General features: G+C 43.9%; 1 protein-coding gene across 1 annotated transcript; it reads right to left on the bottom strand.

Annotated features, from left to right (window-relative positions):
* Nucleotides 1-62: 62 nt before the first annotated feature.
* LOC127356110 (dynein axonemal assembly factor 5) lies at nt 63-25,374 on the bottom strand. Its single transcript, XM_051387619.1, has 13 exons — nt 24,805-25,374; nt 23,753-23,937; nt 23,452-23,576; nt 23,130-23,248; nt 20,171-20,403; nt 19,520-19,744; nt 15,113-15,256; nt 13,443-13,611; nt 10,483-10,630; nt 7,575-7,725; nt 5,717-5,873; nt 5,207-5,398; nt 63-762 (listed from the first exon to the last, which is right to left on the bottom strand). Exons 1-13 carry the CDS (start codon nt 25,340-25,342, stop codon nt 608-610), a joined length of 2,541 nt encoding a protein of 846 aa, XP_051243579.1. The 5' UTR covers nt 25,343-25,374; the 3' UTR covers nt 63-607.
* Nucleotides 25,375-25,963: the final 589 nt, after the last annotated feature.

The following is a 25,963-nucleotide window of genomic DNA, read 5'->3' as shown; positions in this document are numbered from 1 at the left end:
TTCCACAATTTTTACAGTATCTACCCATCATTATAAGGCTACTACACAGAATTCAAACATGGTTTCATATTTAAGATTCAGATGTATTTTAATGTGATTTGTATTTAGACATCTCAATAGTTAGTCTGTTTTTTATAAATCAAAAAAGTACACTTTTATTTTGAAGAGAAAAATCACACAACCAGGCTTCCCTCAGACTCAGCACCATCTGGAGGCAGGAGTGTGAAGAGTCTGGGTGCAGGAATGAACAAGAGAGTGTGCATCACTAAAATGTGTCACTAATATTAAATATAACCACAGTGCATCAGAAATTTGTTTTCATTAAAACCAAACATCAGAACCAAAGGAATACAATAAAAAGGAACGAATGCAGATAAACTGGAACAAATGGAAAAGGAGACATTCTGCATTAAAAGGCACATTGAAAAGTTCACCTGAAGACATTAAAAACAATCAGCCATCTACTCACACAGTAGCTACACAGCGACTGAGTTTCATTTTAAATACTCCATTGTATTAATATTATCATTACGGTGTTATAGGTTGTTCATCAATGTCCACTGTACAGTTTAAGGTGCGAGAGTTGAACTGAAGCACAGACTTCACGTCACTCGGGACACTCCGGTGCCGTCTCTGTGGGCAGTGAGCTGATGTGCTCGAGCAGCTGGTCGCAGTACAGAGGACTCCGCTGCTTGTCTCTCACTGCCTCTACCTCTCTCTTCAGAAGGGCAGGGTTGACCGAGCTGCCTGTCTTCAGGACCTCTGGACACACGAAAGACACACAAAAAAAAAGGACAGGGGTCAGCACTCAGGATATGAAATTAAATAGGACTAGAAATACTCAACACTTACTACCAAAAAATAAATATCCTCTATGCAAAAGTTTTAACATGACAGACTGTTTGCTAGTGTCCTATGTTCAATAGTTTGACTGAAAGGAATAGTCCCACATTCTGGGAAATACACTCATTCATTTTCTTGCAGAGAGTTAGATGAGTAGATGATGCTAACCTCATGTGTTACTATTTCTTAGCTGGGAGCAGTCGCCACTGGTTGCCGAGCAACCCCACAATTACAACAAGACAAGAAATAACATAACACCCGTATCAGACCACCAAAAGCTATTTTTACATGTTGGTTTTCATATGAATTAAACAAACTGGATACGACATGTTAATTAGTGAGCTTTAGAAGTGCTGGTAGGTGGATTTTGTTACCGATGGACAGAGCCTAACTACAGCTGTTACCCCCTGTTTCTAAATCTTTATGAATACATTATCTGGCTGCAGCTGCATATTTACTGCCCAGATATGAGAGTGGTATTTATCTTCTCATCTCATCAAGAAAGTGAATAATCTTATTTCCCAAATTATTTCTTTGAGTTTAATTCTTCAGGAGACTTGAAAGTGATTTAGGTATTAAATTAAGTATAAAGTATCGAAGCTTGTGATCTTTAGTGTATCAAAGGGGTTGATGGTCTAATTATGCCTTTGATTGTCTTCTTTCATGTTGGTTTTGACAATCAATCAGGTTAATTTCTCTCCATGAAACGGTTTCTCTAGCAATCAAACATTCTGCAAAAAACTGTTTATTCAAATTCATTCAAGTTCACTATAGATTCACTATAGACCTTGAATGAAGTTTGTAGTTTGTACAGGTACAGGCAGATAGATACTCTCTCCTGATACGTGAAGATGAAACCATATTATCAACTATCTTATTGCTGCTGTTTACATTTCCCTAAACACATCTTCAAATAGGTTATTCTAATATAAATGATCTTTTCCTATGTGTTTAGCATTAAGGGACTGCAAACTTTCATTTTGTTGCACAACTTTGTGTTGAGTTACGAAACACATTTCCTTGATCCTGACATGTCGAAGTCAAAATGCAGTCAGGACGCCAGCAGATGGCAGCAATGAACTACACCACATCAACTCTGCAACTTACATACTGTATGAGTAAGCGCCCTTTGCTTCCACAAAGAGGCGGTAACTCTCTGTTCAAATCCTTTCCTCCCATCATTCCCATACCTGCTGATTTTCAGAGGTATATTGAATTACTTGAACTGCTGTCAATAACTAAATGCTTCAGAAACTACAATGCAAAAGTGCTGCTGCGGTGGTGACATGCCATCACATGCTGTCTGGATGAAACGCATCATCCGATACCTGCCTTTGTTCTTCAAGGAGATCGAGGGGAATTTTAGCTTTTGTGTATACTGTACTCTGCTGGGATGGAGGGACTTTGAATTGAAGCAGAACAATGATGACTTGTGAGAAGTGAGTTATACCCACGCCAACAGTCTGTGATTGAGCAGGTAGCAGCCGTGCTGCCAGGACAGTGGGATTATCTGGATGGAGGACGGGAAGACTGAGAGAAGGAGGGATGATGGGGGGTCGGGACATACTGCAGACATCAAGCCACTTCACAGATATGCGTTTGAAATTCAATAAGCATAAGAATGGGATCAACTATTAAAAGAAACGGAGAGATAGAGAGGAAGAAAGAGAGCAGGGAGTGGGGGGAAAAAACCCCAGAAAGCTTCAAACAGAGCCATGCATGACAGTGAAGAATGCTTCCACATTTGCGGTGCAGGCGGTTGTGGGTGCTGTCAGATACAGACGATCACTCAGCGAGATGTGAGGTCATCTCATTTCACAAAGAGACCCTGAGCTGTCTATCAATCTACTGTACATCATGGGGATCACTGTTTTAAGAACTGGGCTACGCACAATGGTTCATATTTGTATCTCTACACTGTACAGGGCCAGTATATGACACACTCTTTAAGGCTGATAAACAGTTAGAATTAACATTTTCAGACTTAATATTGAAGATATTGATAAAGAAGTATAAATTCTACAACTCTCCCTCAACAATATTGATCCGCGGTTTTGATGGTTACAACTTGATGACTAAGGTACACAGTATGTTAGTTGTGGGAGATGAATGTTTCAGATGGAATAATAAATGTATTCAGTTCGGTTTAGGGGGTTAGTGATTTTTATGGTAGGGGGACGTATGCTAAGAATCACACTGTTAGATCAAAGGACCACTGTGTTGTGGAAGGTCTAAGGCCTTGGGATGGGATTTACAAGGGGTACGGTTAGGAAGTAACCAGGTGATCTTGGAGATACTGGATGGTATACAAGATAGACCATTCTGGAAGTAGGGAGAGAACATTCTTGCTGAGGTCTTCTCTCCATGCCGCATGTAATAAAGTGTCTTGATTCATTACACCGGCCTGTAATTTCTTCAGAGAACTACCAACTCTCAATCTTTGGAAGAATTTCTCCCACATTAGCGACAGACAATTATGTTTGAAGGATAAGGCTGGCTGTATCTGTATTTATGTCTATTATATCTATATTTTGGTTACTGTCAAAAAATCCCACAAAAAGATAAAACCCAATAATAATTTCCTAAAACAGCTGGTTTTCAGCAAATGTTACTATTTTCAGCTGTACAATTCATGCTCTATGTAGTATTTACTGCAGCCGTACGGAGTGTGTGATCGACTCAAAATTAACTACAGTGGGCATGTTCATCATGTCACCCAGTGCAACTGTGTGGCTCATTATTTTTATTTTAACTGTGTATTGAACGACAACGGAGCGCCATGGCACAGACAAATAAGTTACATCAGGCTTAGGCTAACAGACAACACTTGTTAGGAGTATCAGTTCAATGTTGATTTGGTCTTTTCATGGGATTTGTCGACAATAAGAAAAAAATATAAACTATCTCCAGACTTATCCATTAACTAGTATCGGTTTTGGTGCGTAACGAATTGCCAGAGCGTGAGTTGAAGATAAATCACTGTAGCATATCCAGGATAGGTTGAGACAGCAAAGACATCTTTAAAAAGGCTCCCTTTCATGTTTAAACTGGAACATACAGAATTACAGTATAGTTTTTCAAAGAGAATCCTTCAGGAAATACAGACATACAGTATGTGAGCGAAGGCTGGTTCATAAAGTTGATTTACATGTGTTCTGCCTTCTGCATGCAATGTTACAGACACTTGATAACCAGTGGCAACAAAAAAATGCCTATTGTCCTTGGAAGGCTTTCAAAATCTTTCTTGCAGGGCTCGAATTCATGGTATGGAAGCTATTGCTGCATCTGGTATGTGTATGCCTTCTCTTCCTTTTTTTCCCCACTTTCCCTCTATGTCTAGCCGTACGAAGATGAGAGATCTCATAGCGAGGCCTCTCGTTGCTGGCTAAGGCATCAGCGCTCACCTGCGTCCTGTCAGAAGTAATGACAGCTAACATCCATGAGAGTGGGAGAGAGTGAAACTCCAGAAGAGCCGGGCCTCGGTTACACACTTCAGTAAAAGCCACTCAGAGTTTCCACTGATATAATCGATAAAATGCAGCCGTGAAGCTACGGGGCATCACAGAAAATGCTGGGTATGAGAGGAGGAAGTTAGATGGGCAGATAAAAGATGGAGGGATTAGGCAAGATGGGTGTGAGGACAGATGGGGAAATGTGGTGAAGGGAAGGGGTGCCCATGTGGTTGTCATTAGGTTGAAGGGGCAGAGATTAGCCACACAAACAGCAGTACAGCCCAGTGTACCCCAGGTGTACTGGAAGGGGGATTACTACAGATATTAGGGCTCACATATCAACCTGTAAAGTGTCTCTCTCAGGTGGGTTCTTATCCATATCTGGATCTCGTGTTTCACTCTTGAGGGCCACCTCCAGTCCTGAGGGCTTACTTTGGCAGGGCGGGGAATTGCTCGAGCGGTGATGAATTGTGTGGAAAAGAAGGATAACGGAGAGCTTTTGAAATAAAGGACGAGGGGAATCTGCTGGCAGCTTACCAGGCAATAATCTCATGTTTGATAGAGGATACCCCCCTAATTCCTCTCATCCATCTGCGAGTGTCTCTGACACAGCAGGCTGGTCTGCAGATCATCACAGCTAAACTGTGCTTTCAACGCCACCTCGTATTCACCATCATCATCTTTACTATCAGCTGAATATTTTTTTCAGATAATCAACGTCAGAAGGTCCTTATCATATAATAATTTCAATTCCTTTACACATAGGATGTTTCAATTTATGTATCCCACAATGCCGACTCATTTTGAACTTTGAATTTTTAAAAAGCATAATCAGGACATGTGCATATTTGACCCTGTTAAGCCCTCAACCATCAACAAGCCATCAACAATAACACCCCACCCAGTCTCACCCAGCACTCGGTCCTGCACTGAGCTGTCGGGGTCATCTAGGTGCAGGAGGAGCTGCTGAAAGAGGAACTGCAGATGGGGAGCACAGAGCTCAGGGTTGTAGTCTTTGGTCAGGCTGGACAGCCACAGCCCGAGGGCCTGGAGGGTGACACCACGCACCCCCTCACTGCTGTCATCGAGACGCTTCAGCAGCTCTGTGGAGAAAAGACACCCAGAAAAAAAAACACTGATTCACAGGATTGTGGTAATTTTGAGTGGGTTGGTTGCTTGATTTTTTATAGTGGAGTGGGTTTCTGTACACGTGTGGCTTCGGAGTCTGAGTGGCATTATCTTTCAGTGAGAGCAGACATTTTAAATTAGTGGTAAGTGAGTAAGTAAATGTTTCCCCAATAGCCAGTACATCACTATTCTTTGATTATGTTAGATACATAACTGACGTAAAGTTATACAGAATTAAGTGCAAAGGAAGTAGTGCAAAATGTAGAGCATTTATTTGTGTGTGAGTCATTTACCAGGATAGATCTTGTTGAGGGCCTCAGGGTGCAGGCTGGTTCCAATGAGTTTGAGTATGGTGGACAGAGAACGACAAGCCAACAGCCTGCCCATCTGAGAGTCTTCTTCCAGAGCCGACAACACCAGGGGACTCAGCTTCTCCTCCAGACACAGCAGCTGCACACAGGAAGTTAATGTTAAATGACAAGCTCAAAGTCTGCTGTTTAATACAATTCAAACTCACTTAAGGAGACAGTTGTCTGTAGTTTACACACCGGTAAGGAATGTATTCCTCAATTATGTTATGAACTTACTGGAGAGCCAGCGGCTGAGGCTGCAAAGTCAGGACCACTTTAACTTAAAAAACCATGTCTAAAATGTGCGCTTCCAATTGATTTACACACCTCATGTTTCACCGATGAGAACTAAGAAACACAAGGCTGGTTAGTGGTAGTGACAACACATCCCAAGGAAAGCTTAAACTTAAAGAACAGTCTTCCAAACTTTTTTTTTTTTTCAATCATTTGTGTTGAATTTGCATCTTTTAAACCAAAGTGAAATATCACCTGAAGCATGACAGAGTCACATCAGGTCTGGATCAGTTTGTACAGACACACGGGCATGGAGCCCAACTTCAGAAGTCCTGTGAAGACCGATGTTTTCATCACACCAACAGATGAGAAACAGAGGAAATGGACAAACAAGGTGAGGCTTAGCGCACCGAGCCACAGGCCAAGAGGTGATGGCTAAAACCTCTGTCACACTGTCTGTTTGCTATCGAAACGGCGCGGGAGAAACAGTAAAAAAAAAAAGGCGAGGGGAGAGGGAGGGAAATAGAAATTTGGCAGAGAAGTGATCCGGCATTACATCAGTGACAATCTTAAGGTGCCAAGTGTAACTGGAGCTGCTAATTGTTTTCACAGGGAGTCAGGAGGAAACAATGTCCTTCTAAACGAATGGCTGTTTGATCTGCCTGTGGAAACACACACATAACCTTCTGTTGTCATACCCGTTAGGACATGTTGTTTATTTCATCTCAACTGTAACCTAATTCTGAACCCAAACGCTGAGAGTAACACAGCCATATTTAGTCGAAGCTTTTCCAGGTTTTTATACTCTTGTGAGGATGTCTGGGTGCCATTAGATAGTAAAAAGTTTGATCTCACACACACCTACACCCACACACCCACACCCACGCTCGCATTGTCCCCCAGCTGTTTGCTTTGCCTTGTAAGTTGAAGACGTGTGAATAGAAGAGGTGTGTGAGCCGGTTTCAACTGGTCACTCTGCACACGCAAGGGCAAACACAGCCAGATGTGCGTGTGCGTGTAAGCACACATACTCTATCTGGGCACATGCACCGACAGGCAGGTGCAAGGGCATGTCCCAGTGATAGTTCCTACCTATAACAAGGGCCCAGCACAGTGGAGGTATTGTTCCTCGGGGACGAAGATATGCGAACCCGCTTGCCCCCGCGTACACCTGTTACCTGACGTGGCCAACTCTTTCAGCCAAGGGGATAAAGATGGCGGATGATATATTTTCCTAAATGGCCAAATGGGACCGTCTATTTTGATGTGAAATGGACAAAACAGAGAATTTGAAGTAAATGTCAACTCCTAGTGGATTTTAAGAATGCACTACCACATCTTTTCCTTTACAGCTGAGTCAATAAGAAGTGTTTCTGCAGATTGGAGATGAGGAGTTCGTACTACTGGAGACCTTTCATATCCGGTGTTTGCTTCCAATGCTTATGAGTCCCTTTGCACAGGTGAAAATAAATGTAACCACTGTGTGTCATATTTGCCTTTGTGCAGGCAGATGGATTTGCAGATGTCATCTCTGCAGCTTATGTGTGTGTGTATGTGTGTACTGTACCTGTCCAGGTGTGATGGCCCCTCCATGCAGCAGGGCCAGCAGACAGCTGAGGGCTGATGTTCGGACGGCAGCAGCAGTGCGGCCTGCACGCCACACCAAGTTGGGAAGCAAGACGTCGCACAGGAACTTCTCTGACTCGTCACGGAAATGCCTGGAAGGAGGCAGAGAGTAAAAATCTGGAGACCGAACGGGAGCAGAGAAAGACATTTCTATTGGCAGTCATTTTCCCACACTCTAAGGCGGAAGGGGTGGGTTGAGGGGGGCAGTGGAGGAAAGCCGGAGGAGAGTACAACATCTGGGTGTCCTCCTCTCCACTCTTGCTCTTCTTCTTGTTTTTTCCATACTGACTTAGGCTCTCTGATGTCCCCTCACATACGACCAGCCTGCACTGCCCAACTCCACCAGCTCTGGTAAACTGCCTGTAGCTGCTGTTGAGCTGGTGTCACAATAAACTTGACATTTTGATAAAGTATGCGGTTATGTTTCAGTGCCAGTAGAGGGAGACTGTGTGCCACTCATACAGCTGTGCTGCTGCGTTAGCTCAGTGTCTTCATCTTGACAGGTGTTGAAAGCTCATCATGACTGACGCCAGGAGATGGAAAGACATATTTCCACATTACAGGGATGATGTCCGGAGGAAAGAAGAGTGGGACTTTAACTTTCACTTGTATGTTTGTGAGGACGCAAACAAATTGCCAGGGACTTTTGACTGTACACCTAAAGTGTCTCTACACAGTGGAGCCGCCTATGTCACAAAGCAGCTGCAGAGCGAACAATGCTCTCTCTCACAGCACAACACTGCAGAAATTCTACGTCTCAACAAGTAATGGAGTTTGTCGTCAAGTAGAACTGGGCAGTAATATCAGATTTCAGCATAATCGTTTTATGATCTTATCATGCACCGATGGATTCAAACAGAGTTAGTAAAGTTTGTGAGACACATCAAGAATCTGGCTTCATGTATGGTGTAACACTGGAATACAGCTTTTTCCCTTTACGTCATCTTATTTTATGGATGATGAAGAGGAAGATCTCACCCCAATGGCATTTTATGACTTGTTTCATGTCTTGAAAGGTGAAATTAAGACTAAACACAGATGCCTTTTGCATCTCCCTTGTAAGTGGCACATGATTTCGGCCTGCCACATCCAGGGAAAGAAGGATTAACTTTTCATTTCTCTCACCTTCTACTTAAATTTCACATCCAGCTTTTTAATCACAGCACACAAATCCACATGAAACAAAACACTGGAGAGTGTGTGTGTGAGAGAGTGTGGATAAAAGGCACTTACATGTACACAAACTTACTTTCCCTTTCTGCTTGTCATGACAGTGGAGCTGTCATTATGTCATTTTGGTTGTAGAACAAAGAGAAGAGGTTTTCTCTATGACTATCATTGTCCTCTTGATGACATATAGCGTGTATGTGTGTGGGCTACAATCGGCTGAGCAAAGATCAGGCCATAAATCATGAATGGAGGGATAAGATGAGTATGAATGGAAATATTATGGCAGACCGCACAGCCCCAGATACTGTAAGTTAAGCATTTGGTTTGAAACCTTTTGAAGGTGTAACATGATTTCTGTCTCCTGGCGATCCTGTGATCACCGGAGATACAGCTGAGGAATGAGAGATGCAGTTAGCAGCACAGGTGGCCGGGCTGGGAGAGGGGAAGAGACAGAGGCTTCTTTTGTCTGATATGCACATTTATGGATAAAATAATCTGATGAAAGCTGAAATTAAAGTTCCAGTTTCCACACTTTTGGCAAAGGTGGCAGAATGTTTTGGCTTAAGAACACTTCCTGTTGTTTATGCAGCATTTTTCACTGATACAGGATATTATTTCTGCTTGTATTCTTTACTCTGCTGCCAAGCTCATGCCAAAGGCACTTTCAATATCTCAACACACAAAGATGACCAGTCTATCCCACATATTAACCAATGGAAACACCTACCTAACCCTTACGGACCTTTTGGCTGTTGGACTAGGGTTAGTTACATGCTGCACAGATGTCTCCATGGCAACCACATGGAAGAAGTTTGTCTGTCTGATCGACAGCAGCAGCTGCCATGATCGCTAGTACCCGCAGAGGGCCTCAGGCTTAATGCATTCCCTCAGATTAGAGCTCTGAGCCCAGCCTGAAGGCTGCACAGTGCAGGGCTCGAAAAAGGGGACCCTGGAGGGTGAGGGGCGAGGGTCACAGAGAGGAAGAACCCACAAACAGGAGCCCCATTTCCGGGTGTCAGACAGCCTTTTTTATCCTTCCTCATTCATCAGTCAATGACCATTCGGAGGTGTCACTCAATCACTGAAGAGCTTGCATGCTGGGAAGTGAACTAATTTGAGTGGGTCTCTTTGGGAGTATCAGTGTGACTATGGGACTCCTTGTGGTGAGTTTGTAATTGGGTTTATCATTTCTGAAGCATGATAAGCTGTAACACCTGGAATATACCCCTGTCATCTATTATCTGACCCTACCTTAAACAACTGCAAGCTGATGGGGTTATAATGACCTCATGGAAATACACTAGTGTGTTATTGTGCATTCTAATTATAGTCCCTTGTGGGCGCGGTACTAATTTGCAGACTAAGAAGACTAAGAATATGAGCTGTGCTAATAATGATGACTTGGAAAACTTAGACTAGACAAACCCAGACAAGCTAAATGTAACATCATGCAGTGATTAAATGGTGGGAAATGAACCTGCAATTGAGCCGTTGTTTGTGACTCTGTTCAGCAAAAATTATACTTCTTTTTAACAGAAACAGTTCCTTCTTAAGCTTCTTTCATCAGATAACATGCTGTAACCTGTGTGTGTGTGTGTGTGTGTGTGTGTGTGTGTGTGTGTGTGTGATGTATCGAGAAGTGAATGTGTGAATATTATGTGTGCATGTGCCCCTCTCACCCCTGGGAATCCAGTGTGTTGGCTGCATCCAGTAGCAACTTAGCAAACATTGTGAAGATGCTCATTCTCATCTCTGTGTCTTTGTCTGGTTGGAGGCAACAGCAAAGCAGAGGCATCAACTGGCTCACAAACTCCCCGATCACTGGACCTATAACACACACACACACACACACACACACACACACACACACACACACACACACACACACACACACACACACACACACACACACACACACACACACACACACACACACACACACACACACACACAGATGATTTTGCATTACTATTGTTGCAAGTTTTTTGGGGAGCATTTTGTACCTTTTTTGGACAGTTTACAGTGTAAATACAGACATGCAAAAAAAGTGCCTGACCTGAATCAAATGGGGAATGCTGTGGCTATATGGCGTGTCTCGTAACTACTACGGCACCGTATGCTTCCACTATTGCAATACGATAATATTGTGATTGAACTTAATGTGTTCAAAGCTACCGAGTTGGATCTTCAGTGTGACTTCAGCTGTGCTTAAACTTGGATTCTTTGTTTGGAGTCTTCCTAACCATGGCACATTGCTAGGTCAACAGTCACTTTTGGTTACTACTCATCTTCAACCTAACCACGAAATATGAAACCTATCCTTAAAAACTCTAGTGTTCCCTTTTCAGAGAAAAGACACATTCTTAATTCTTCTTTCTTGTCCGGAACCAACTATCAAATGGTAAACAAGAAAGGGCCAGCACAGACTTTTTTTTTTATGTTTATCACTGACCAGAGGGCTTGAGTTATTGAGACCTCAATGGACTGGTGAGACAGTGACAGAGAGCTCAGAGGAAATGAGGGATAAAAAAGGTCTTTATGTGACCGAGTGTTTCTATACAAGAGTCTATAACAGGAAAAATGAGAAACTCACAGTGCAAATATTCCCAGTTACACTCATGCCCACACACACACCCACCAAGAGTCTGACTGCATGTTTACAGAGCTATATATAGTAATCTGTGTGTGTGCATGTGTATGTGTAATGAGTGATAAGTGTCTATGCCCTGTTTGGACCTGAATTGTACAGACATGAGAGGAGACAGAGGAAATCCTGAGACTGCCCAAGGGTGGCGGCCAGCGCCATGATGAGATATGGGAAAACAGACACCAAGAGACAGAGAGACCTATTTCATCCAATGGGAATGTGTGAATCAAAGGATGTGTCATTTAACCAGAGGTATTAGAGGAGATGTCTGCAGGTTGTCTGCCGCACGCCAACTACAGATATAAGAAGGCAACAATAGGACATTTCACTACACTAATAGAGACATTTTCTTGCCAGCTGAAGAACAAAAGGCCGTCAAGAGGATATGAGAGGGCAATAATTATTCCTGTGTCTGACAAACACAAATGGAGTGTGCGAAGAGCTGATGAACAAGCAAAATGACCAATTCTCAGTTGTCAAATTAACTACCGTCAATTGTTTAACAGAGAGCCAATTTCCCTGAATCATGTGAACATCAAACAAAGCAGCCACACGATGTCCGTTCAGCTGCCTGCAATAAAGTCATTGGGTCCTGTTAATAGACCAAAGATCACATCTGTAAGAATGAAACCAAAGGAAGCTTAGACCAGCATTCAACATATGCATAAAACACACACACACACACACACACACACACACACACACACACACACACACACACACACACACACACACACACACACACACACACACACACACACACACACACACACACACACACACACACACACACACAGAGAGAAGCTTCAAAGTAGCCTTGATCCAGGGGAAGGTCAAGAGCAGACGGCTGTGGTGCTGTTTGATGTAGTGACCCGCAAGGGGATCACTGAGTGGACTGGTCAGTTAGCCGTGGGAGTGTGTGTGAGAGTCTGCCTGTGTGTGTGGGGATTAGAGGGGTACCCAGCTGCCCAGTCAATTACAAAGAGAGGGGTGGGAGGGAGAAAGAGATGGAGATGAAAGCGTGGCAAATGGAGGTGCTGATGATGGAGGATTATATGGTAAAGAGAGAGGTAAAGTGAAGGCTCAGCACCAAAGACGGGGTCATAGCTTTTTAACCCCTTGTACAACACACACATATAAGCATGGACTAACCCCACTGGACAAGTCTGAGACACACTGGCTGACAAATGAGCCAGAGGGACAAACTCAGATTTACCAAAGTCAGTAAGCTAACTGGTGCCAATGTCATTTTCTGTGCGGGTTTGTATGCCTATGAGCTTCTATGCTTGGGTAACAGAAAATATTAAAATATTCTTTCATCACATTACTGAGTCAGGGTCAGTGATGAGCATCCATCTTCCATCAACAATGGAACAGCACACATCCATTGGGGCGTTAAGCAATATATCATGTCAATCTTAACCTAAAACAGTGCATTAATTGACAGCCCTTATATCGATCAAGTGCTGCTGACAATTGCTCCGACCACTTAATGCCTACGTACTTCTTGGGAACAGTGTGGGACTAGGATTTTGCTTTGTGCAGGTACTAGAAAATGGCCAACTACAAACCATTTCAATTGGGATCTTTTTTACAAGAGAGAGTCTGTGCTGCTGCTTTGACAGCTGCTGTATTTGATGACGGATCATGTGTGAACAGGACAAACAGCTTGACGCTTAAAATATGATGTAATGTGCGTCTTAACAAGTTGAGGAAAGACCGGCTTCACAAACCACACCATGAAGTAATGTTTAATAAAACGTGATATAGATTATACCGTCTCACCGACTTGCTGGGGTGAAATGGACCTGAAGAGCATGTTCAGACTGATGACTGACGTAGTGATTTTCTATTCATTAACAGGTCATTTGACAAGCCAATTTCTCAAACCCCTTACTGTATGGCCCATTATCGTGTCTCTATACGTGCAAACTTCAGCACCTGCTGTATAATTTGGCAATGTCTTAGGCACATTCAGGCTTCACTTCTCACCTGATTGTATGACTATGATATGCAGTTGGAGTCTCTGCGGGGAGTAACTGGACCAGGTGTTGACAGAGGCAGACAGCCAGTCCAGCAGCTGGCCCATATGTTGTCTATAGAGTTCCATCACCGATTCCAGGCCCTGCACCTTACACAAGAACTGGGCACTCTCCAAGGCCTGAGGGAGAGAGGGATAGGTGGAACAAAATGGTGTCAACACATTTTAAACTTGCAATCTTTACCAAAAAAATATTGAATTTAGTAAAAAAGACAGAAGAGACAGAAAAAGATTGGGTGGGAGAAAATCTGGATGATGACTTGATGAGAAAAAGTGATAACAGAGCGGACGGTATTGTGTTCAAGTTCAACAATTACATCTGTTTTCTCCTAATTTCAGGAATTCTTCAGGTCATGCTCACAAGGGAGGCACCAAACACACACATCATGTGAAACCATGGGAAGAACAACACTGAAGACATGACAAGGTCTTACACATAAAACCACTTAGAAACGAAAACCCTGACAGATACACAGGATGTCACAAAGGCAGAAATACACACGCACAGACACACAAACAGCAATAAAACCAGGGCTGGGAGGAAAGGGCAGGAATGAGAGATAGGAGAGTAAATAATTAGCTGACTCTTTAGGGCAGGGGAACTGACCTTAAGGGCACTTCATAGTTCCCTTCATAGTCCCTCTGGGATGGACAGGGACAGAGACAATGTCTGAGTCACAGATCGGCCCCTTCAGAAGAGAGCTAGACAACCCTGAGCTGTCCACTGATGGGAAAGACATGCCCCTTTTCTGGGAAAACAAGTAAAGCTTTTCCTCTAGGTCCGGGAATGCCCAAGGCTATTCTCACCCTCCCTCTCTTTTTCTTAATCCATTCCTTCTCATCTCGTCACTAACACTGCTCCCTGTCTGGACACATACACTGATGCAGACAGATGTAAACACACACACACACACACACACACACACACACACACACACACACACACACACACACACACACACACACACACTGGTGGCCCATGTGGTGTCTGGTAAGCATCGCTGCCAATCCCTTCCCGCTCCTCTCCCTGTCATTAGCCTCCAACGGCGACGGGCAGTTAGGCGACGCACTGGCCTCAGACACTGTTGGCTTCACTTGTCACTGTTCCTGTTTGGACGCTGACCACAACATGGAGGCTTATTACTTGCATATCCTTTCGCTGTTGTGACTTCAGGAGGCGTTATGGAGCCGCAAGTGGGCCTGGGCCCATGACACACACCTGCTAAGAAGCACACCTCATCTCTCCCTATCTGTTTTTCCCCCCTCTATTTTTGTCTGTCTCTCCACCTTTCACCCGCCTCCTTTCACCCAGGACTGGATTTAAAGTTCCACTCCAAAGGTGCAATTTCAGCTCCCCTGGCTAAGTGGGTAATTATACTGTTGGCCATGCCCACTTTGAACTTGTACAAATGCTCACATTCCTCAAATAGCTCTCTTGCTTCATAAAACCTGCTTACCTTTCTAATAAAAATGGATGGAGAAACTAAAATTGAAGGAGGAAAAATGTCATTTCAGAGTAGAAATAGAAGATTTACACACGTGAGGTGATATGGTGGTTTGCCCATGTGGAACAAAAGTGATGGCAGAGTTGCAGAGATGAAGCATCTGGAATTTTTCTCACCTTTTCGCTGAGATGTGGCTCGGTGGAGAGGCTCTGGACAGTGACCAGCACCTGCAGCAGCTGCAGGCTGACTGAGCCACAGTCTGACTCACACTGACGCAGCAGCACATCTATGCAGGCCAACAACTGCTCCAAGTACATAACCTGGGAAAGAGGGAGTAGTAAAATAAGATTGTCTTGTCTGGTTTGGCCTTTTACAGAAACACCATCTCTTTAATCTACTATTAAGCAACTCTGGAAGTACTTCTATTTTCAAAGAAAAAACAAAAAAACTAAAGCTCCAACTCTCATTTCACAGACAACTGAGTGATTGACAAGATACAATAGCACTGAGTATGAACTTTCCATCTCCAGCTGAGAGTGTGTGCGAGATTGCTGTCACTTGTCAGCCAGTGTTGTGGTGAGCTCATGTTTAGACAAAGATCTGCGGCTGAGGCTAATTTCTATGCCATCAATGGGGATCATGGCCTCTTTTCCTGTTTCCTTGCAGTCTGTCATTAGAGCTGGATGGGGTGGGGGGTGGAGGGTGGGAGGAGGAGATGGGGGGGTGAAGGTGTAAGTGTGTGTGAGTGAGAGAGAGAGAGAGAGTGTGTGTTTTTGTACGTGGAGGGTTGAGAGCGGGTAAAGCGCCCTCCAGGTGTTTGCTTTGGTCTGGTGATGAGGAATTGGTTGATGTGTGTGTGTGTGTGTGAGAGCGAGAAATACTCAATGCAACCTCCTCATATGCTCCCTCACTCAAAACACACACCCACTCACTGAGCTGAGACTGACAAATACCAGAGCTCTATCACTAGGGGGCGCATCTTTTTCACAAATTTAAGGTAGCTATTGTAAAGCACAGCTTGGCATTAATCTGGAAAGAAAACAAGTGTTAAGCCAAGTAAAGACGCTCAGAGTGTTAAAAAAAAAAAAAGCCAGGGCTTGTGAGCAGGAAGGAGAGCTAAGGGACTTCCAGTCTGCGAGACACATGAGCAAATGTTTTTATTTTGAAACAGTGTTGAGCACACACTGAAAAAAATGCATCTTGAGTCCAGGGTGTTAGTAAGTGTGTAAACACATTTTCCAGAGGCAGTCTGAGGCTAAACTAAACTTCCATGCAGCCCCGAACAACCACGGCTTGCCCTCATTTCTACAGCTGACTAAACGCAAAACAGCTTACCCATTGCACTGTGCGGCTCTTGTTTGAATGTTTTCACACAGTCATTGATAGGGGAAATCCCTGCCTATGCCAAAGCCGTTCGCTGGCACATAAAAACAGCAGGAGCTCCGAGGAGGCAGTAGTGGAAATAACGTGACAAACAGTGGCAGACACACACACACACACACACACACACACACACACACACACACACACACACACACACACACACACACACACACACACACACACACACACACAATATTAGTGTAGACATACACGGACACGCATATTATACATGCCCAGAAAACAACCATTATGGCTGGCCGAGAGAGAGAAAGAGGGAGAACGGAAAAATAGTGCGGTGTAATGACTAGGTGGACACCTGGAGCCAGGCAAGATACACCTGGTTTCATTGGCCTGGGCACGCTCCGGGGGCCTCGTTACGCAGTGTGTGTGCATCTGTCCACTACTGGATACATCAATTACACACACAACTTGAAGGAGCCATACCAGGCGATAGATTCCTATCCAGTGGGAGAGCCCACTCCCCACGGCTACTGACGTTGCCACGGCAATTGGAAAACAAACACAAGCATTGCATGGGATGCCGACCCATTGCACTCAGATAGAGTTCACTAAAATTCTCCTCTCTTCATCTGTCGTTCAGTGGAGCAGCGAGCAGTGCGCAGCTATCACTCATGACAAAGGGCAGGCATGCAGTAGACACACCTCATTTGCAGAATTCTGCTTGTTGTGACACAAGTGCAGGAGTTTCTCCGTGACTTCACAGAGACTTCTTTTCTCCCCGCTCTCCTGCAGGGTTTCACCAAGACAGCATATTCACTGTCAACAAGCCTGGTTATATATAAGCCTGCGAATTCGCTGTCAGGCCCTCTCTTAATGCATTTCTCCCTCTCTCTTAGTACTATCACTACCAGTGTACTCCAGCCCTGCAGATATTGTGATGCCTCCGTTACCATGGCCACAACACAGCGACGCTCAGCTGTGTAAGGCGTGTGTGATGATGGGGATTTGTTAATTCTCTGCGGAATACCCCTTTAAAAAGAAACCCTTATGTGATTCATAAGCAAACCCCCCATATAAACTACACAAGGTACCTCAGAACACGGTGGCTTCTCTAACCACTGGCGTGCCTTTCATTTTCCCTCAAACCCTTGACATCATCTCCAGTTTATGACCAATATTTTTATTTTTCGCCAAGCATCTGTCATTTATTTTTTTAAGCTGTCTTTTTCCCTACTGAAATAAAGAAAAGAAAACAGGGACTTGAAAGAGTCTGCGAGGTTAAGTTGTGCAGAAATACCGTATATCAGTTTCCAAATCTTCAGCATGTTCCCTGAACTCCCCGCAGAGCCCTGCAGTTCCCCCTGCCTCTGTTCACTTTGAAGATTATTTATATTTCATTTCTTAACAGGCTTCATTTTGTCCAAGTCAAACTTCACTTTTTCTTTCTCTCTTTCTTTGGTTCAAGAGGCACATAACTCTCATGCTGGATCCAAATGCACATATTCTCAATATGCCTTATATTAAAAAGGAAAATAAAATATGGGTGTGCTATTTGTCTCCATTATTTGTGTGTCTGCAGGTAAGTAAAGCATTATCAAATGCAAGCAAATCAGTCCCATATGAAGTGCTGTGGGCTAACCAACACTTTGGATTGAGCAACTGAGCAGTATGTGAATGCACAATATTCTGGGTCAGCTTTTCAGCACAGAGAGAAAGAGGGATGCAGGTGCTCCTGTCTCCAGTGGTGTTATTTACAGCTACACAGTGATCTGGCCCTGCTCCCCGCTATGAACCCTGCCTGTTGTCGAAGAATGTTGCAGGTGCTTTGTCTGGATGAGCTCTTGAATCACAACGCTCTATGTGCTTTGCCCCCACAAACAGAGACAGAGAGAATGACAGAGGGAGATAGATAAAGAAACAGCCCGAGAGGAGGCAGAGGTCTGCCTCCATCTGTGCGACAACGTGTGACCTTCCCGTCCTGTTAGTTCTCTCTCTGGTTGACCCCTGCCGGATAGCGGCGAGGGAGAGACAGAAGGGGGGTCAACTATCCTCCTCATTTATCACTAGCCTTGACTAGGCAGTATTTGAGATTTCAGGGATCCTTTTAATGACATAGCTGAACCAGAGTCCGGTGCTGAGACCTTACATATGGTTATAAAAAAAACAAAGGCTATGTGCTGCCATGTCTGCACACAGAGGTCAGAGTAGCAATGCAGGGGTCACGTGAAATTAGTGGATTTTTGTTATTATTATCCCAGGGAGGAAATTCTTGCAGGCCTCACTAGGAGGGGGATTGGGGTCATGGGTATAGGTGAGTCAGTAGTGCGGCAGGATCAGAAAATAGCTCTCTGCCAGACAACTTTTATTTTGATTCTGAAAGGGAAACATATTTGGTGCAAGAGGAAAGGAAGCGGGAAAGAGTCTGCTCCGGACTCGATGGGATTTTTCCACTGGCGGACTGTTATTTGCAGAGAAACTCAAAAGGCATTTTTTGTAATTTCTCCCATGTCAAAAAAATAAAGATACTTGCAACGTTGTGGGGGCACATTTCACAGTTGCGTGCGAGTGGAGTCGTTTTGATCATAGACTTGAAATGCTAGATTTGAAAAACACCATGTGGCCAGACTGTCACTTTAGCGGGGTCTGCATTTTAGAGAATTACTCAACAGCGAACCCACTGAACTCCTCGTGTACAGTAGTGCTATTGAAAACTCTTGAAGACTCTTCAACTAAAGCCCTTTCAAGAGATGTGGCATCTTATCACGAAACCTATTTCCATAAAGGGACAAATTAGGCAAGAAATATACAGTATGACTGCTGCACTGTCACTGCCAAAAATAAGAGTGTTAAGGTACACAGGGCGAGGAGAAAATGACCTTCTATGACACTGCCAAGATCACCTAACAAGACTGGAAAAGAAAAACAGCTGGTGCACACAGATCAGGAAGGAAAATCAAGACATGGCAACCTACGAGGGCAGAAAAAACCTGGCAAACCTGTCATCAAAACAAGTCTGGCTTAAATGTTTTAATTGAAACAGCAACTCTTTCCCCTTTCAGAGTAAAACTTCAGAGGTGCCGCTACTCCACTGAAGCTACTCAGTTAAAAACAGTAGAAGGATGTGGTCGTACTGTGTGTGAATGTGGTAGATGGCATGACTGGCAGCGAGCAGTCATTCCCAGGTAAATAAGTTAAAAACAGGTCAACCACAACCAAAATCAAGGCTTCTCTCCGCTGACCTGCTGATATTCCTGGCAGACGTCGGGCTGGGCCAGTGTGTTGGCGATCTGTTCGAGATGTGGTTTAAGGAGGGGTCTGGAGCAGCCTCCCAGCACCGCAGCCAGCACCATGAGAGCGGCCCAGGGGTGAGAGGAAGTAGAGGGAGCCATCACATGATCCAGCAGCAGCTTGAGGAAGACAGTAGGGGGGACAAAGGTCCCCAAAAGTTTAGCAGCTGCCAGGCACTAGATGTGGGTGCAGAGAGAGAGAGAGAGAAGAGAGAGAGAGAGAGAGAGAGAGAGAGAGAGAGAGAGAGAGGGGAAGAGTGGGAAGAGAGACATGAGGGAGTTTAAAGGAGGATGAGAACAAGAGGAAGTCACACATCAAAGATTTACAGAATCCTCCTATTCCAACAGGTGCATCCCAAGTCCTTGAGCCCGGCCCGACTCAGTCTACATTTAGGACAGGCGCTAAAAATGCTGACTGAAAACTCAACAGATGTGTCCTGAAAATATTCTGTCTGGCAATAACTGAAATATCCCAAAACAATGCGACTCTATCAATGCAGAGGTCGAACATTACCATATATCACACCTGATACAAAAAAGGAAATACAGTATTTAGCTGAATAACATCCTACTAATCTGATGAGTAAGCTCCCCGGGACTCACGTTGCTGACCACGTCCCTCTCCGCGTCGGTGCAGGCCCGGTAGAGGGTGGCCAGGAGAGGCTGCAGATGCTGGATGCTGTGGTCCTCGGAGTGGAGCAGCAGCACAGAGAGCAGCTGAGAGGTCCTAACCCGTGTGGGCACCAGCCAGTCAGTCACATCGTGGGCAATGGCCGGCACCAGCCTGCCCAGATTTCTCACCACAAGCTCTCTGCACCCAAGCCCTGGACGCTCCACTGGAGGAAGAGATGAAGAGCATTGGGCTTTACTCTTTTACTGTTAGATACCAGTTTGTGATGTTCAGGGGATTTATTCATTCCTTTTCTCTATATGAATGACATATAGATATAGTTACCGAGCACTTTTGTTTGTGAAAACTCATACTGCAACATATTTTCTGTCTCCATTACATCATCTATGTGTGGTCTATTTATGTTTTATGAGAACATGAGGAATTTTGTAACCTTTTTTTTAATTAACTCTCCAAACACTCAGAAACAGCATTTATGGAAAAAAAAAACATCACAGATTTACAGGTTTCCAAATGTCTGCTCACTAGGGCTCAAACTTATCACATTTTCTACCTATAACTTTTTACGATTAAGATTTCCCCACAGGGGACTTGTCAGAGCAAGTGAAACACATAAACTAGCCCTCTGCATTTCAAATCCAGAATCCCTCTCTCTTTCTCTGCCCCACCTTATTCTCCTTCTCCTACAGGCCCACTAATGAGAGAGGAAGAGAGGACTAAAGCAATACAGAGATAAATCAGAGAAACACACCAGGACAAGACAAAACAAGCCCCTTTTCTGGTCGTCTTTCACGGTCTGACAGTGACCTCTTCACACTGGGAGGCCCGGCAGATTTATGACGGCAAGAAAGAGAAAGACAAAGAGGGAGAGCGAACCTCTTCCTTTACTTTCCTGTCCCCAGGCACAGCCCGTATTCATTCACATTGTTACACGTGTAGCTGTGGGAAATGTATAGGAGCGTTAACCAAGATGCAAAGCCCAGGAAATGTACCTCTGACACACGCACGCACGCACGCATGCACGCACGCACGCACGCACGCACCACGTTCAGGTTCACACTCACTCCCGACCCCGAAGCAAAAACTTATCTTTCCAAGCCACTGCCTGCCTTGTCCTACACAACATCATTTTTACTTTGTATGTTTCAACCTTGGTAAGCTGTAATAAAGAGAAATTATTTAATGCCTAATTTTTTCAAAACTTACATTTGACTGGTGTGGCAGGCATTTTAATATGGATGAGGAGAGGCCAGGGAAGCCAATGCACCTGGAAATTTGTGCTATTGTAATGCTGGAATTCAGAAACCATTCCTAGAATTTCACCTTAATTAATCCTTCAGTAAGATAATCTTACAGGATGTAAGAAAGTCTGAGCTGATAGCCTAAGCTTAAGCTGGAGCATTCCAAGTTTATTCCACAGGAAAACATCTGGTCTGTCTCAACAGCCTAGTCCTTCCATTACCCAAGTTCAACATGCTGTTTCTTCCTCATTGCTTTATTAAGAAAAACAGCAACAATGGATACTAATAAGAGCTTTGGGTGGCAGTAGGAACAGAATCTCACACATGTATGTTTTACATGTGTCACAGCTTTTGTAGGATTTGTGTACGTTACTCAGGTTAGGAGACTGACTCACTAGGAACCTACGCCAGGATCCTGTTTGTGGACTTCAGCTCTGCGTTTAACACAATCATCCCAGCTCTGCTACAAGCTCTCCCAGCTCACTGTGCCTGACTCCACCTGCAGGTGGATCACAGACTTCCTGTCTGACAGGAAACAACAAGTGAAGCTGGGGAAAAATGTCTCTGTCTCCCAGACCATCAGCACCGGATCCCCCCAAGGCTGTGTTCTTTGTCCTCTGCTCTTTTCCCTGTATACAAACAGCTGCACCTCCAGTCACCAGTCCGTCAGGCTCCTGAAGTTTGATGATGGTGCACATCTACACCGCAATCATTGAGTCCATCCTCACCTCTTCCATCACCATCTGGTACGCTGCTGCCACTGCCAAGGACAAGGGCAGACTGCAGCGTATCATTCAATCCCCTGAGAAGGTGACCGGCTGCAATCTGCCATCCTTCCAGGACCTGTACGCCTCTAGGACCCTGAAGCGTGCAGGCAAGATTGTGGCTGACCCCTCCCACCCCGGTCACAAACTCTTTGAACCACTCCCCTCTGACAGGAGGCTGCGGTCCTGATGGACCAAAACCTCTGCCACAAAAACAGTTTCTTTCTGTCTGCAGCTGGCCTCATTAACAAGGCCCGGATCCCCCACTGTCACTGACTCTCATACCCACCCTGTATATATGCATTACGTTAATGCACTCCCGTCTTCTGTACAGTTTTCTTATCTTTCTTATCTTTATTTATTTATATTTTTAAAATGTACTTTATTCTTGTGTGATTTGTGTGTGACTTATATATTTTTGTGTGATTGTATATTTTAAGCATCATTGCACCAAGATAAATTCCTCGTATGTGTAAAAACCTACCTGGCAATAAATCTCATTCTCATTCTGATTCTGATTCTGATACATTTTAAAGCCACTCCGCTTCAAAGTTTCACTTTAAATGCTAAAAAAAACTCCAAACAATAACAAGTTTGGTGGCATTGATGTGAGTGAATCACATGTCATAAAAAAATCATGTTGCCATTTTCCCCCCATATTTACGATGATTTAAGATTAGTGGAAATGATTCTTTTTTTGCGTCACAATTTTCATTTTCACTGAAAGAAACTACTAAAATCATGAGGATGTGACATTTGTTGGGATCTGTACCAAACAAACACGTTTTCTTACATCTGAAGAACAAGATTTGTGTGCCAGGACATCTCTAAAACACTTATTACTGAAAGTATTCTCTTTGCCTCTGTACCAGCTGAAGTGACAATCAGATCAAATAAATGGTGAGAATAAACCATTTCCAACTGACCTCCCGGTGGGTAGAAGGGAGGTGAGGTGAGGAGAAAGTCCATCTTGTCCTTGATGTCTTCCTCATTCTCCTTTTCCCACTGGGCGCCTACCTGCTTCCATAAATCAGCTGCTAGAAGTCTACATAAGAAATATGTTATTATTGTTAGAATATTATGCACTGTATTTCACTTATACATTGTAGATATTTAGGCGATTCATCCTTTTAACACTGAACTCCCCCGTAAGATATGTGTTAAATATTAGTTTATGAACCTAGAGAATATAGTATATATTATGTGTTACATAGTATTATGAAGCAAAGAGTAAAATATGACCTTTACCTTATTTCTGGGATCTCATCACTCAAGCTGCTCAGCAGGAGTGGGATGAGTTTGTGGAAATAAGAGTATCTGTCTCTCATGTGAAGTAGCCAATCACCAACAACTGCAGTCACAGTTTTTCTCACCTGGAACACAAGCAAAACCAGACATAGAAAGCAGAATTGAGTATTTTCAACTCAAGGTAAACTCTCCAACCTAGAGACAACCTGCTTTGAAGACAAGCATAGGCCCTGGAATAACTTATTAAGCAGTACATGTAATGGTCGAACAGTGGGAGGTCGAACAGTGCTTTAAACCGAACCTGTGGCGAGTCGTCAAACAGTCTCTGTGCCAGATGAGAGAGCACGTCATCCACGTTTTTCCCAGTGCCATGCTGAATGACGGCCCCGGTGGCTTCGATGACAGACACTCGTACACGGGAGTGCTGATGAGCGACAGTCTGCATGAGAGGCTGGACCAGACTCTCAGCCTGCATTTGAAAGTGCTCTGAAAAGAGGTGAAACACACTTGAGTCCATTCGATTGAGTTACTGCAGAACTGTGCAATAACGCTGATAAAATATCAATATTGAGATATGAGACATATATCAACTGGGATTTTGGATACCTTAAAACGATGATATTGCATAGTTTTTGTTGTTTTAATGGCTGAATTACAGTCCTGCACTGAGAGAGTGTGTCCTTTGACACCATCTGAATTAAATAATAAATTAATATTAAGTGACAGGTTTGTGAATTCATCTGACTAAGAATAATTAGGGATGACTGGGCACCTCAGTTTTGGAACTTCCTGTCGGAGAATCTCAGGTGAGCCACATAAAGAAATAGAAGAATTACCAGGGTGAGGTACATAAATATTTAATAATTAATTAATTACTCAGTCCAACTGAGGGGTTGCAAGACATCCCTCTATTTTACTTCTGTATTACTGAACAATCTGACCTCATCAGGCAGCTGAATTTTATTGACACAAGATAAGGAACCACACAAAAAATAATGTGCCTGTCATAAATGATAGACATCTGTAACTGGTGAAAGTGGCTCAAAATGTGATCATTGGCAAAGTATAGTAACCACGAGACTAAATGATTAGTGTAAAAAAAACTATTGATAATATTGGTTGCAGGCCTAGTTGAGAGAAGTGATGGAAAGCAAGTAACTGGAACTCAAACATCGCAACATTAATGACTGATGAGAAGCTGTTCTAGTGTTTTAGACTAATAAAAATAATACCCTAACTTCTTCTAGCTACTGAATGTAAGTGTAGAGGCTGGCCAGGCGGCTGCGCAGAGTCTGCGTCCCCTCGAAACCATGGCAACCGTTTTTATCAACAACAAAACACTTTTTCACACACCTGGAACACACTTTGCAAAGTTCACAGTGCATTTACAGCTCTCTCGTTTGACGTCTGGGAAAGGGTCGACGATGGTCCTCTGCAGTATGTTCATCATTTCGTTCACATACGGCGCTAAATGCTTCCCGCACACCTCCAACGTCAGAGTCAACATCTCCACGGCCGACAGCCGGAGCTCCTCCGCCGGCTCCCTGACGTCTTTCTCCCCGAGCCTCTGAGCCAGACAGGGCATGAGATACGGTAGCGACTCCTCCGGTTTAGGGACACAGCGAATAAACTCTGTCATTATCGCTATCGCGGTCTCCCTGCATCTCTCCATCGGGTCTGACAGACATTTGAGGAGAGGCTTGAGGAGGGCAGAGAAAACCTCCTGTAAGACGCTGCTGGGAAGTCCTCTGTCCACAGTCTCCCTCTTGATGAGCTCCAGAGCCCTCTTTCTTGTGGATTTGTTGTCCTCGTTGAGACAGTTTAAATGTCGGGCGAGTCCTCTCAAAACTTCAGAGGCAGCATGTTCGTCTCCAGCCGCCATAGCTGCCATCTTGACTGTCGTTATGGCAACCTGCCGCTGCGCGACAAACAAACGGGCTGCTTTACGGCAGCTTCCGATTCAAACTCTCAAACTTTATTCGCATTCACAGACTTTCCTCTTGATTCAAGCTCTCACCGCTCTGAAGTCTACAAGTTCCTATTTGTGTCAACAAAAAACACACTATATATACACGGAATGAATCGTTTCATACAACGCCAAATTACCATAATTATGAGTTGAAAACACAACACACACACCATTATAGTGTTCTCATAAATCAGCCTATTATCCTCTGTGATGTCTAAAAAAAGGTTAGATTACCAACTGGGAAAAGTGGGAAAGAGTCCCTCAGAGGCTCCCAAAGCTCAAGGTGTATGGTGTGTTGTTTGTAATAATTTGATTAAGCCTAAATATATAACACCTTATGGTTAAATATGTATATTTCCAAATAGATTTGCATGTAATCAAATTCACACAAAGTAAATGAAACACACCTGCACCCTGTTGTAGGCTGTTCCAGGATACAAGTACTGGTTGGACTTCGTGGCTCAAGGTAAAATATAATCATGATGCTATGTGTATTGTGGGTAGTGAACGTTAAACCCAGATTTCTTTTTAAAGTAGGGGTCA

This window comes from Dicentrarchus labrax, unplaced genomic scaffold (assembly GCF_905237075.1).
Source record: "Dicentrarchus labrax unplaced genomic scaffold, dlabrax2021, whole genome shotgun sequence".
Taxonomy (NCBI): Eukaryota; Metazoa; Chordata; class Actinopteri; family Moronidae; genus Dicentrarchus; species Dicentrarchus labrax.
The sequence above is the reverse complement of the archived record's forward strand: the minus strand, read 5'-3'. Positions and strand labels throughout refer to the sequence as shown.